General features: G+C 43.4%; 1 protein-coding gene across 2 annotated transcripts in view; it reads left to right on the top strand.

Annotated features, from left to right (window-relative positions):
* Window positions 1-14,215, top strand: part of man2c1 (mannosidase, alpha, class 2C, member 1) — a 42,799-nt gene that overhangs the window by 20,437 nt on the left and 8,147 nt on the right. For both annotated transcript variants that reach the window (XM_061969452.2, XM_061969451.2), the window contains 6 exons: window positions 67-210; window positions 284-363; window positions 605-699; window positions 6,274-6,378; window positions 6,471-6,627; window positions 6,719-6,862. In XM_061969452.2, coding sequence (XP_061825436.2) covers window positions 67-210; window positions 284-363; window positions 605-699; window positions 6,274-6,378; window positions 6,471-6,627; window positions 6,719-6,862 — 725 coding nt within the window. The remainder of the gene's footprint in view (window positions 1-66; window positions 211-283; window positions 364-604; window positions 700-6,273; window positions 6,379-6,470; window positions 6,628-6,718; window positions 6,863-14,215) is intronic.

Here is a 14,215-nt window from a genome sequence, read left to right as displayed (position 1 = left end):
GGCTACTTTATAAAGATATGTTGTTGTTTTCCCAGAAATACCAACATTCTATATTCTGTGTCGCAGATATTCGTAGGAGTGGTGGCGCACTCCTGCAAGATAGCCTTAGTGCTCTGGTGGCAAAGGGCGATGCCACAGGTGTCTTCAACTCTCTGTCCTGGGAGCGCCTTGAAGTCATTCAGATTCAAGATGGCTCCAGCAATGAGTTGGGTATGTTTGTTACTGTGGTACTTTTTCCTGCTATTCCATGTCCACTGCCCTTTTTTTATCTGTTTCACTACAGCTCTGGTGCGAGTTCCCAGTATTGGTGTGAATTTCGTTGAAGAAACAAAGCCTGCGACTCCAGTTTGTGTTACTGTTCAGGTACATTGAACCTATGAGCCCATTATATCCACATATACTGTATTGTCCAATGTTATCTCTAAAGGTGTTCTCAAACAAAGACCAAGTAGAGTTGTGAATATTTGATTCAAAAAGGTCAAATGGATACAAAACCCTTTCACAATTTTCTACCAATCTTTTTGCCAATTTGTCAAAATGTATCTCAAGTCTTGTTTTTTTTTTTGGAGAATTTACTCAAGTAATTTATTCTCTATTATTACAGGAGGACGGCAGTGTCCTCATGGAAAACGGCATCATACGTACTGTTGTGAAGAAAGATGGCACAATGGCATCACTGCATTTGATCTCTGCAAACAGGTACTCCAGTTACTAAGTGAAGCTCATTAAAATAAAATAATGTAAAGAAAACACTATTTTAATATTAGGTAGAGGCATACAGTACAGGCCAAAAGTTTGGACACACCTTCTTATTCAATGTGTTTTCTTTATTTTCATGACTATTTACATTGTAGATTGTCACTGTGGACTTTTGTACTTAACAAAAAAAGGTGAAATAACTGAAAACATGCTTTATATTCTAGTTTCCTCTAAATAGCCACCCTTTGTTCTGATTACTGCTTTGCACACTCTTGGCATTCTCTCCATGAGCTTTAAGCACGTCTGTGAAGTAAAGACCATTTCAGGTGACTACCTCTTGAAGCTCATCGAGAGAATGCCAAGAGTGTGCAAAGCTGTAATCAGCAAAGGGTGGTTATTTTGAAGAAACTAGAATACAAAACATGTTTTTATTTATTTCACCTCTTTTTGTTAAACATGTTGTCAGTTATTTCACCTCTTTTTGTTAAGTACATAACTCCACATGTGTTCATTCGTAGTTTTGATGTGACAATCTACAATGTAAATAGCAGAGGTGGGACCAAGTCATTGTTTTGCAAGTCACAAGTAAGTCTCAAGTCTTTGCCCTCAAGTCCGAGTCAAGTCCCGAGTCAAGACAGGCAAGCCCCGAGTCAAGTCCAAAGTCAAGACTGGAAAGTCTCAAGTCAAGTCCTAAGTCCTGCATTTTGAGTTTCGAGTCCTTTCAAGTCCTTTTAACCACAGACTAATATATTAACACAGATTGTGTATGCTTTTCAAACGCTGTATTTATTTATTAAAACAAGTGCATTTTAAATTGCAGGAAAGAAAATTGTGCTGACATTGCACTTTATAATAGCACTATTAACCAGTCATTTTAAACATTAACTCATTCCTTTACAGAACAAACACATTGAAAAATAAAGTGCAAATGTACTTATTTGTACAAAAGTGTTAACATTGAAAAAACATGACATATACGTGAACATAACAAAAAAGTTGTACTTTTTATATGTCAGGGCCCTATGCTGCATTGCATTTGCAAAAGACCAAATTAGCCAAGAGTCTGTCAGTCATTTGTGCACGATGGGGGCGTAGTATGATGCCACCATGGCTGAAAACTCGCTCCACTGGAGCACTGGAGGCAGGCACTGCCAAGACTCTCATGGCCACTCGGAACAGTGAAGGAAAAGTCTTCATGTTCAATGCCCAGAACAAAAGGGGGGAGAGAGTTGTTTTGGGTTGGTGCACTACTTGTAAGTGTATCTTGTGTTTTTTATGTTGATTTAATTAAAAAAAGAAAAAAAAATTATTTCTTGTGCGGCCCGATACCAATCGATCCATGGACCAGTACCGGGCCGCGGCCCGGTGGTTGGGGACCACTGAGGTAAACAACCAACAGTATGTCAGAAAGCTAGCTCAAACGGTACACATATTCATATGTGCCATATTTTACTATTTTTGTCTTTTTTTAGGTGGCTAAAATACGCGGTGCTGCTGACCGCCATCTAACGTTACGTGTGATATATTGACTAACGTAGCCCTGCTTAAAAAAAATCACTGAACAAAAAGTATGAATAAGGTAGTGAACTGCAACAGATTCCCGTGTTTGCAATAACGTTATAACGTTAGCAGTGAGTTTACAGCCTCACTGATTTAACTACACAGCAAATAAAAGTCACGTTACTTAGCCAATAAACGTTATCTTACATTCAAAACTTACCGTTCTTTGTGCAACTTCAAATGCCGGACGAAGTTGGAAGTTGTTGCCTCTCCATCAGTCATTTTCGAACCGCATGTGTTGCATACTGCAAACCGTTTTGTGTTGACCACCTCGTAATTTTTATACCCAAACAAAATTATTTTAGGCATCATTTTTTGTTCACTGGCGTGTGGTTTGGACATGTCTTCTTCGTTGGTTGTCCTGCAATTTGATTGGATGAATGCTGTGTGATGAAAACAAAGTAGATCTAATTTGATTGGCTGTTGTACTGAGAGCACACCAGCTGACACACGCAACGCTGATAGACAAGTACACAATGAAAAATACGGAGCGCTCCCGAATAACTTTTTCATCTTTGGGTTTTGGGGAAAGTAGCAAGTCATGTCAATTCAAAAGGCTCAAGTCCAAGTGAAGTCACAAGTCATTGATGTTAAAGTCTAAGTCGAGTTGCAAGTCTTTTTACATTTTGTCAAGTCGAGTCTAAAGTCATCAAATTCATGACTCGAGTCTGACTCGAGTCCAAGTCATGTGACTCGAGTCCACACCTCTGGTAAATAGTCATGAAAATAAATAAAATGCATTAATTGAGAAGGTGTGTCCAAATTTTTGGTCTGTACTGTACATCATTTTTATTGGCAGAAATGCTGTTGGGTAATAAATCCCACATTTATGATTTGAATCATGGCTTAATGACTATGGTATTTTCCTGACTTATAAATGTTGTTACAATACAATATAATAATACCAAAGTGTCGAAACATAAGGTTCATGCATTTTGGTGTGAACGTGCACAAAGTTTTGGATGCCTATGTCCGCGGGGTTTTGTAATCTGGCTGTGTTGTGCGTGACGTCACAGCAAAGTAGAAGCACTTATTAATAATGGATCAGATTTATATAGCGCTTTTCTAGACACTCAAAGCGCTTCATAAAGAAGTGAGAACCCATCATTCATTCACACCTGGTGGTGGTAAGCTACTTACGTAGCTACAGCTGCCCTGGGGTAGACTGACGGAAGCGAGGCTGCCAGTTTGCGCCTACAACCCCTCCGACCACCACCTATCATTCATTCACCAGTGTGAGCGGCACTGGGGGCAAGGGTGAAGTGCCCTGCCCAAGGACACAACGGCAGCAATTTGGATGGTAAGAGGCGGGGAGCGAACCTGCAACCCTCAGGTTTCTGGCACGGCCGCTCTACCCACTACACCATTAAGTTAAGCTCTCAACCGGAGGGGGCTGAGCTCCTCCGTCTCTGTTACAGACTGTGTGGAAATACAAAAAAAGGAAGGATAAAGTATTAATTGTATATAATCTTGGCATGCGCAAAATTACACGGCATGCAACATGCAGTGACATAAATGCTGCTAAAAGCAGCTTTTTTAACACAGAGTCTGACTCCTTTGGAGAGTGTGCAGGTGTACCTAATGTTGGCTTTGACGTCACTTGCAAGCTGTTCGATAAATTGAAAACAAAGGAAGTTAACCAGATTCCGTAAATGAACAAGGAAGTCGCTACTACTAATACAAAATAAAATAAAAGTCGCCCATACAGAGATATGGTCGCCAGACCTTAAAAATGAGGGGTTTTTTCACGTGAAAATAAATAAATATAATGAATAAATGGATGTATAGTGTAATATATTTAGTAGGGTTCTAATCTTTTTATGGCTGTTAAGTGGAGGAGGCACAGACCTCAGCGTGGATCTACGTTAGCTTTATTTTTCAACTTACTTTTGTAAACAACTTACGTAACATGTAAACAAATATGCCACAGCGACAATTCCAGTCCTTCAACAATCAATTTTTCTTTGGAGTCCATCCATCCATCCATCTTCTTCCGCTTATCCGAGGTCGGGTCGCGGGGGCAGCAGCCTAAGCAGGGAAGCCCAGACTTCCCTCTCCCCAGCCACTTCGTCCAGCTCCTCCCGGGGGATCCCGAGGCGTTCCCAGGCCAGCCGGGAGACATAGTCTTCCCAACGTGTCCTGGGTCTTCCCCGTGGCCTCCTACCGGTCGGACATGCCCTAAACACCTCCTTAGGGAGGCGCTCAGGTGGCATCCTGACCAGATGCCCGAACCACCTCATCTGGCTCCTCTCGATGCGGAGGAGCAGCGGCTTTACTTTGAGCTCCCCCCGGATGACAGAGCTTCTCACCCTATCTCTAAGGGAGAGCCCCGCCACTCGGCGGAGGAAACTCATTTCGGCCGCTTGTACCCGTGATCTTGTCCTTTCGGTCATAACCCAAAGCTCATGACCATAGGTGAGGATGGGAACGTAGATCGGCCGGTAAATTGAGAGCTTTGCCTTCCGGCTCAGCTCCTTCTTCACCACAACGGATCGATACAGCGTCCGCATTACTGAAGACGCCGCACCGATCCGCCTGTCGATCTCACGATCCACTCTTCCCTCACTCGTGAACAAGACTCCGAGGTACTTGAACTCCTCCACTTGGGGCAAGATCTCCTCCCCAACCCGGAGATGGCACTCCACCCTTTTCCGGGCGAGAACCATGGACTCGGACTTGGAGGTGCTGATTCTCATCCCAGTCGCTTCACACTCAGCTGCGAACCGATCCAGTGAGAGCTGAAGATCCTGGCCAGATGAAGCCATCAGGACCAAATCATCTGCAAAAAGCAGAGACCTAATCCTGCAGCCACCAAACCGGATCCCCTCAACGCCTTGACTGCGCCTAGAAATTCTGTCCATAAAAGTTATGAACAGAATCGGTGACAAAGGGCAGCCTTGGCGGAGTCCAACCCTCACCGGAAACGTGTCCGACTTACTGCCGGCAATGCGAACCAAGCTCTGACACTGATCATACAGGGAGCGGACCGCCACAATCAGACAGTCCGAAACCCCATACTCTCTGAGCACTCCCCACAGGACTTCCTGAGGGACACGGTCGAATGCCTTCTCCAAGTCCACAAAGCACATGTAGACTGGTTGGGCAAACTCCCATGCACCCTCAAGGACCCTGCCGAGAGTATAGAGCTGGTCCACAGTTCCACGACCAGGACGAAAACCACACTGTTCCTCCTGAATCCGAGGTTCGACTATCCGGCGTAGCCTCCTCTCCAGTACACCTGAATAGACCTTACCGGGAAGGCTGAGGAGTGTGATCCCACGATAGTTAGAACACACCCTCCGGTTCCCCTTTTTAAAGAGAGGAACCACCACCCCGGTCTGCCAATCCAGAGGTACTGCCCCCGATGTCCACGCGATGCTGTAGGAGTGAAAATAGATATTCATACATTACATGTAGCGGGTGTATATTGTAGCGTCCTGGAAGAGTTAGTGCTGTAAGGGGTTCTGGGTATTTGTTCTGTTGTGTTTATGTTGTGTTATGGTGCAGATGTTCTCCCGCAATGTGTTTGTCATTCTTGTTTGGTGTGGGTTCACAGTGTGGCGCATATTTGGAACAGTGTTAAACTTGTTTATATGGCCACCCTCAGTGTGACCTGTATGGCTGTTAATCAAGTATGCCTTGCATTCAATTATGTGAGTGTAAAAGCCGCATATATTATGTGACAGGGCCGGCACGCTGTTTGTATGGAGGAAAAGCGGACGTGACGACAGGTTGTAGAGGACGCTAAAGGCAGTGCCTTTAAGGCACGCCCCCATTATTGTTGTGCGGGTGGAAATCGGGAGAAATTTGGGAGAATGGTTGCCTCGGGAGGGGTACTGAAATTCGGGAGTCTTTCGGGAAAATCGGGAGGTTGAAACCGATACCGATCATTTCCGATATTACATTTTAAAGCATTTATCGGCCATCTCTAATGAAAATCATCATAGGTCCCCTTCAACTACATTAAACTGTAGGGAGTGCAACAATGTAATCTCTGGATGCTGTTGGTTTCAGGGAAGCCCTTTCGGTTGGCTGCTGTGGTAACCAGTTTGTCATGTTTGATGACGTACCTCTGTACTGGGATGCATGGGACGTCATGGACTACCATCTTCAGACAAGGTCTGAGTTATGACTACTACACCCATTTCTACGTCATTCTTTGTGACTTAACAACTGTCGTGGAGTTTTGATGGTTCAATGACTTCCCACAGGAGGCCTGTGGTGGAAGTGGTGCAGCCTGCTCATGTGCTCTCTTCGCATGAACTCAGAGGAAGTGTCAGCTTCACGCTGAGGATCAGCGACAAGAGTACAGTCACACAGGAGATTGTGATGGACGCCATGTGTCCTTACATTAAGTTCAACACGCAGGTACGCTCCTTTTTGCTTTCTAATTGATTCAAACGCAACTCCTGATTACAGCGTGGCGTCAGATAAAAATGCCAACGTTCTCCATTGCCAGGTGAACTGGGCCGAGTCACACAAGTTTCTTAAGGTTGAATTCCCAGTGCGGGTGCACAGTCCCAACGCAACGTATGAGATTCAGTTTGGTCATCTGCAGAGACCTACACACAGGAACACATCGTGGGACTGGGCCAGGTTTGAAGTATGTGTACTGCATTTACCAGTGGCGGAACAAATCAGAGCAAGGCTTAAACCCTGTGATATGGAGCCAAACAGCACAGGCTTGTACGGTAGTTGGGTACCGTATTTTTCGGACTATAAGTCGCTCCGGAGTGTAAGTCGCACCGGCCGGAAACGCATAATAAAGAAGGAAAAAAACATATATACAGTGCCCTCCAAAAGTATTGGAACATTGAGTCCAATTCCTTTACTTTTGTTGTGGACCGAAAACATTTGGGTTTGACATGAAAAGATGAATATGGGACAAGAGATCAACATTTTAGCTTTTATTTCCAGGTTGATACACAACTTAGAAGATAGCACCTTTTATTTGAACTTACTAGAGATGCGCGGATAGGCAATTTATTTCATCCGCAACCGCGTCAGAAAGTCGTCAACCATCCGCCATCCACCCGATGTAACGTTTGATCAGAACTCCACCCGCCCGCCATCCGCCCGTTGTTATATATCTAATATTAATTAAAAAAAAAAAAAAAAAGGGTGAAAACTACGCGAATTGCACCTTGTGCAGACAAGATTTTTCGATCGGACACGGAGGAATTAGCGATGTAAAAGACCACGTTGGGACAAAAAAACACAAGTCTAATAGATACAAGTGGAAAACTTTCAACGTTTTTCGTCGCCCAAACAGATTCTTTGGATGTGATAAATGCCGAAGTTTTATTTACGGAGGCAATAATTGAGCATGGACTTCCAATCGCACTGGCTGATCACATGGGACAGTTAATGTAATGCAACCTTTAAAAATCATTACGCGGTGATCGCGATCCCAAAAATAAACTTTTCTTGCATGATAATGTCCAGAAAAATTTGCTTTATATTACTATAGAGTCCTTTTAACGAATGAGTTTGATGGTTTATCACAAACCTTAAATGAAATTCCATGGCCACCGTCCTGCTCTCTATATCAACCAGGGTGAGCCCCACCCCTTTCGTGAGCGCACTGCGAAAGCGGACGGTGGGCGCGGTAGTGACCCTGGACGTGCGTCGGGCCCTTCTCACGGATCGCCTCAGCTACAGCTCCCGGTGGGGCCCTCTCGGGGGAAGGGGCCTCGGTCCCGGACCCCGGCGAGGTGTCCCTTCTCCGCTCCGTAAAAGTGTCCATCTCTTTTCTTTTTTCTTCTTCTGTTGTGGCATATGCAGCAGGTGCCTGCTCGTTTTTCGTATGTGGGTAACAACATTTAACTATGTATATATATTTCCGAATTGGTTTAACTGCCACCCGCAAAAAAAATAAAAAAATAAAAAAAATATCTAATTAATCCGCCCGACCCGACCCGCAAGCGGATAAAATCTTATTGTTTTTAATTTCATCCGCCCGATCCGCGGATAATCCGCGGACTCCGCGGTTGTGTCCGCAAACCGCGCATCTCTAGAACTTACCCATTTTTCATGAGAGCAAAAGTATTGGAACATGTGACTGACAGGTGTGTTTTGTTGCCCAGGTGTCTCCACATGACATTGATTATTCAAACAATAAATAGCACTGAATATCTGAGCTCGGTTTCAGATTGGGTAGGATAGGTTTTGCCTGTGCAGGCTGCATTTAGAGGTGGAACCAACATGAAAAAGAGAGAGCTGTCTATGGGTGAAAAAGAAGCAATTGTGAATCTGAGAGAAGATGGACAATCAATCAAACATTGGCCATAGCCAGACAACCATTTGGAATGTCCTGAAGAAGAAAGAAACCACTGGTGTAGTAAGCAACAGACGTCGAACAGGTAGACCAAGGAAAACATCAGGAGTTGATGACAGAAACATTGTGAGAGCTATAAAGAACAACTGTTAGTGACATCAGCAACAACCTCCAGAGGGCAGGAGTGAAGGTATCCCAACCTACTGTTCGCAGAAGACTTCATGAACAGAAGTACAGAGGCTACACCAGAAGATGCAAACCACCCATTAGCAAGAAGAACAGGAAGGCCAGGCTGGAATTTGCCAAAAGGTACAGAGATGAGCCTCAAAAATTCTGGGAAAAATTGTATGGACTGATGAGACAAAGATTAACTTCTTCCAAAGTAATGGAAAGGCGAACGTTTGGAGAAAGAAAGGATCTGCTCATGATCCCAAACATACAAGTTCATCTGTGAAACACGGCGGAGGTAATGTCATGGCTTGGGCTTGCATGGCTTCTTCTGGGACGGGCTCTTTCATCTTCATTGATGATGTAACACATGATGGCAGCAGCAAAATGAACTCAGAAGTCTACAGAAACATTTTGTCTGCTACTTTAAAGAAAGATGCAACCAAACTGATTGGGAGATCCTTTGTCATGCAGCAAGATAACGACCCAAAACACACTGCCAAAACAACAAAGGAGTTGATCAGGGGCAAGAAGTGGAAGCTTTTAGACTGGCCAAGTCAGTCTCCAGACTTAAACCCAATAGAGCATGCATTTTACCTGCTGAAGATGAGACTGAAGGGAGTAACCCCCCAAAACAAACAACAAGTGAAAGAGGCTGCGGTGAAAGCCTGGAAAAGCATCACAAAAGAAGAATGCAACAGTTTGGTGATGTCAATGGCTCACAGGCTTGATGCACTTATTGAAAGCAAAGGATTTGCAACTAAATATTAAGTCTTATTCACTTTAATCTATTTTAAGTTTATATGTTCCAATACTTTTGCTCACCTAAAAATGTTGTGTTCCATTACAATTAATGCTATCTTCTAAGTTGTGTATCAGATCCAGATGTAAATACCTGGAAATAAAAGTTGAAATGTTGATCTCTTGTCTCATATTCATCTTTTGATGTTAAACCCAAATGTTTTTAGTCTACAACAAAAATAAAGGAATTGGCCTCACTGTTCCAATACTTTTGGAGGGCACTGTAAGTCGCACTGGAGTATAAGTCGCATTTTTGGGGGAAATGTATTTGATAAAAGCCAACAGCAAGAATAGACATTTGAGAGGCAATTTAAACTAAATAAAGAATAGTGAACAACAGGCTGAATAAGTGTACGTTATATGAGGCATAAATAACCAACTGGTATGTTAACGTAACATATTATGGTAAGAGTCATTCAAATAACTATAACATATAGAACATGCTATACAATCTGTCACTCCTAATCGCTAAATCCCATGAAATCTTATACGTCTAGTCTCTTACGTGAATGAGATCAATAATATTATTTGATATTTTACGCTAATGTGTTCATCATTTCACACATAAGTCGCTCCTGAGTATAAGTCGCACCCCCGGCCAAACTATGAAAAAAAACTGCCACTTATAGTCCGAAAAATACAGTACTCAAGGTCAAGGAAGATGTATTTTTATAGCACATTTATAAAACAGACTACTGCCCCAAAGTGCTGTACAGAAAGGTAAAATATTAAAAGTAATCATCAAAATCACTTAGACTTAGACAAACTTTAATGATCCGCAAGAAAAATTGTTCCACACAGTAGCTCGGTTACAAAGGATGGAAAGTGTAAGGATGGAGAGGACAATCCAGGTATAAAATAGACTAAAAATGTACCGTAGTAGCAATATAACATATATGTAATATTGACATAATATATGTACAGTATGTGATATATACTTATATATTATATTATATGTTTATCATTGTGGAGGTTGCCCTCCAGGGAATTCTTCGGACCACCAAGCACCGACATGAGAGCCCGGATGAGGGTTACAATACAGTTTTATTTGGTATAGTTCAGCGGGTTGCTTTCCAGCAATTGTCTTTTGTCCATGACCGTCACGCTCACGCTCTCGCTCTCACTCCAGCTCGCCCCCCAGCTCCAACAACCTCTCTCCTCCTGACTGCTGCTTATACAGGGCGACAGGTGATCGGATGACAAGGTCCACCTGGGCCATCTACGCACCTGTCGTTGTCTTCGAGGCCGGTCCTGGCACACCCCGTTCCGCTGCAGGCCTGCAGGCCACGCCCCCTCCACAATCATATATAACAATTACTATCAGAAGAATCAGAATCAGAATCAGCTTTATTGTCATTACGCAAGGTAACGAGATTGAGGCCATTCCATACAGTGCGATGTGTGCATGCTAGAAAAACAATGTGCAAATATATAAAAATATAAAAAATTTAGAAGTGCAATGAATATGGTGTGAAATGAATATATACATGAAAAAAAACACAAAAAAAACAGGGTGGTTGGTGGAATGGGTTATTGCACCGAAGAGAAGGCAGTTATGAGGGACAATGGGGCAGTCCGTTCAGGATGGTTATGGCCCTGGGGAAGAAGCTGTTCTTTAGCCTGTTTGTTTTGGTTTTAATGCACCTGTAGCGCTTCCCAGAGGGCAGCAGGTGGAACAGGTCAGAGCCAGGGTGGGTGCTGTCCTTGATGATGGCACTGGCTCTGTTGAGGCAGCGGGAGGTGTAGATGTCCGTCAGAGAGGGGAGAGGGCGGCCGATGATCTTCTGAGCCGTCTTGACCACTATGTACAATATTACAGTATATGTAACAGCTGCAGCATATAATAGAGAGTAGATCCAGCAGAAAATAGACATTATAAACAAAGAGAGGTAGCTAACATACTGTAGAAGGTGTCAGGTACAGACACCTGTAGACAGACACAATAAGCACAAAACATTCCATATATAAAACACAGTTAAAATGCATAACAATTGTGTAAAAAAAATAAACAAATCTATCAAACACAGTTAAAAATGAATAAAAAGAAAGAAGATAAATTGTCCATACATACAGTATGTCCAGCTCAGCTTGTGTCAAACGCCAGCGCAAATAAGTGAGTTAGAACAGTAGTCCCCAACCACCGGGCCCCGGCCCGGTATCGTTGTGTTTTTATGTTGATTTAATAAAAAAAAAATATTATTATAATTTTTTTTTCTTGTGTGGCCCAGTACCGGTCCGCGGACCGATTGGTACCGGGCCGCACAAGAAAAAAACAAAACATTTTTTTATTTTTTTAATTAAATCAACATAAAAACACAATATATACACTACATATCAATTTATATCAATACAGTCTGCAGGGATACAGTCTGTAAGCACACATGATTGTATTTCTTTATTAAAAAAAAAAATCACACCCCCCCCCGGTCCGCGGGACAAATTTTCAAGCGTTGACCGCAGTGACGTGCAGTCACTAGAGGCAGGTGAGGCCCCGCCTCACCTGCCATCATGGAAAGAAAATAAATGTAAAAAGAAAAAAAAAAAATTAAATTGTTATATGTATCCAGTGATTATACTATAAAGTTATTTTCCATTTAACTTCACCAGTTTTAGATTATTTTTATTCAAAATCGCAGAATTTTCACATTTGCCGTTCAAATACTGAGAAGAGACGGTGCGGTGAAAAGCAGCCAGTTGAGGCACGTCACTCAGTGCCTCAACATGGATTCTGGACTGTGCTGGCCTGCTGTGCAGTGAGACTGTATTGCTATATGAATTATATTATACATTTCCATAGTTTAGTTAGCTGAGGTATATAATGTACAGTGTATTTTGTCAACAACTGTATGTGTGTAAAGTATTTCTTGTGCTGAGCGATCATAAAACGGCTGCAAAAGACGCACTGGCTGAGGCTCCAGTAATCCCGCCTCCTGCACCCCCGCCGTAGAATTGTTATATCAACTAAAGCCCACACTTAAACTTTCCACGTGCAAGATCGAATCTATTTAAAAAAAGTTATTTCATAAGAAGCCAAAAAGTGCAAAAACAATAATGTTCGTGTTGGAGGAGTTGTGAATGACTGCAGGGACACAACATTAGGTACACCTGCAGACTGCAGGTGTATCTAATTCACAACTCCTCCAACACGAACATTATTGTTTTTGCACTTTTTGGCTTCTTATTAAATAACTTTTGTAACCTATTTTCATGGGCTTTCCTCTTTGTGATGTTAAGTTCCTGTTATGCGCTGTTATACAGTATATGCCTTGAGCTCTTATTTTGAAGGCGCTAAGAGCGGAAGTGATGACACGTTGCGGAGGTTTTTGAAAGAATGTAAATAAAGTGGTCCTTGTGTAAACTGGAGCCTCCGTTTTTGTTATTTTGTAGTTTCATACAGTATAGGCGACATTTATAAACCCTCGGTTACACTTTTTAAAATAGATTCAATCATGCACGCGGAAAGTTTAAATGAGGGCTTTAGTTGCGGCGCATGGACTTAATTTCTAAGTACCGGTAAAGGTAAGACCATAATAACGTTTTTTTAATTAAATGTGCTTTTTTGTGTGCTACAGTTTGTATGTGTAAAGTTAAAGTTAAGTTAAAGTAGCAATGATTGTCACACACACACTAGGTGTAATGAAATTTGTCCTCTGCATTTGACCAAACCCCTTGATCACCCCCTGGGAGGTGAGGGGAGCAGTGGGCAGCAGCGGCGCTGCGCCCTGGAATCATTTTTGGTGATTTAACCCCCAATTCCAAGCCTTGATGCTGAGTGCCAAGCAGGGAAGAATGCTGGTATGAGCTTTTAAACATAACCCGTTAACTGCTGCCAATCAAATGGTGAATAAGATACTCTTTAGGGTTCATGTTTGTAAATCTGACTGTGATGAAGTCAGTGCCTCACCAGCCATCAACCTCACCGCACGTCACTGGTTGACCGGTCCGCAGCTACAAAAAGGTTGGGGACCACTGAGTTAGAAGATTTAAAAGTATCGGGAGATGTTGCCGTTTTGAGATTCTCCTCGGTGGCAAGGCCCTGGGGGTGGATGAGATCCGCCCGGAGTTCCTTAAGGCTCTGGATGCTGTAGGGCTGTCTTGGTTGACAAGACTCTGCAGCATCGCGTGGACATCGGGGGCAGTACCTCTGGATTGGCAGACCGGGGTGGTGGTTCCTCTCTTTAAAAAGGGGAACCGGAGGGTGTGTTCTAACTATCGTGGGATCACACTCCTCAGCCTTCCCGGTAAGGTCTATTCAGGTGTACTGGAGAGGAGGCTACGCCGGATAGTCGAACCTCGGATTCAGGAGGAACAGTGTGGTTTTCGTCCTGGTCGTGGAACTGTGGACCAGCTCTATACTCTCGGCAGGGTCCTTGAGGGTGCATGGGAGTTTGCCCAACCAGTCTACATGTGCTTTGTGGACTTGGAGAAGGCATTCGACCGTGTCCCTCGGGAAGTCCTGTGGGGAGTGCTCAGAGAGTATGGGGTTTCGGACTGTCTGATTGTGGCGGTCCGCTCCCTGTATGATCAGTGTCAGAGCTTGGTTCGCATTGCCGGCAGTAAGTCGGACACGTTTCCGGTGAGGGTTGGACTCCGCCAAGGCTGCCCTTTGTCACCGATTCTGTTCATAACTTTTATGGACAGAATTTCTAGGCGCAGTCAAGGCGTTGAGGGGATCCGGTTTGGTGGCTGCAGGATTAGGTCTCTGCTTTT

Source organism: Nerophis lumbriciformis, linkage group LG10 (genome assembly GCF_033978685.3).
Source record: "Nerophis lumbriciformis linkage group LG10, RoL_Nlum_v2.1, whole genome shotgun sequence".
In the NCBI taxonomy this organism is placed as follows: Eukaryota; Metazoa; Chordata; class Actinopteri; order Syngnathiformes; family Syngnathidae; genus Nerophis; species Nerophis lumbriciformis.
The sequence above is the reverse complement of the archived record's forward strand: the minus strand, read 5'-3'. Positions and strand labels throughout refer to the sequence as shown.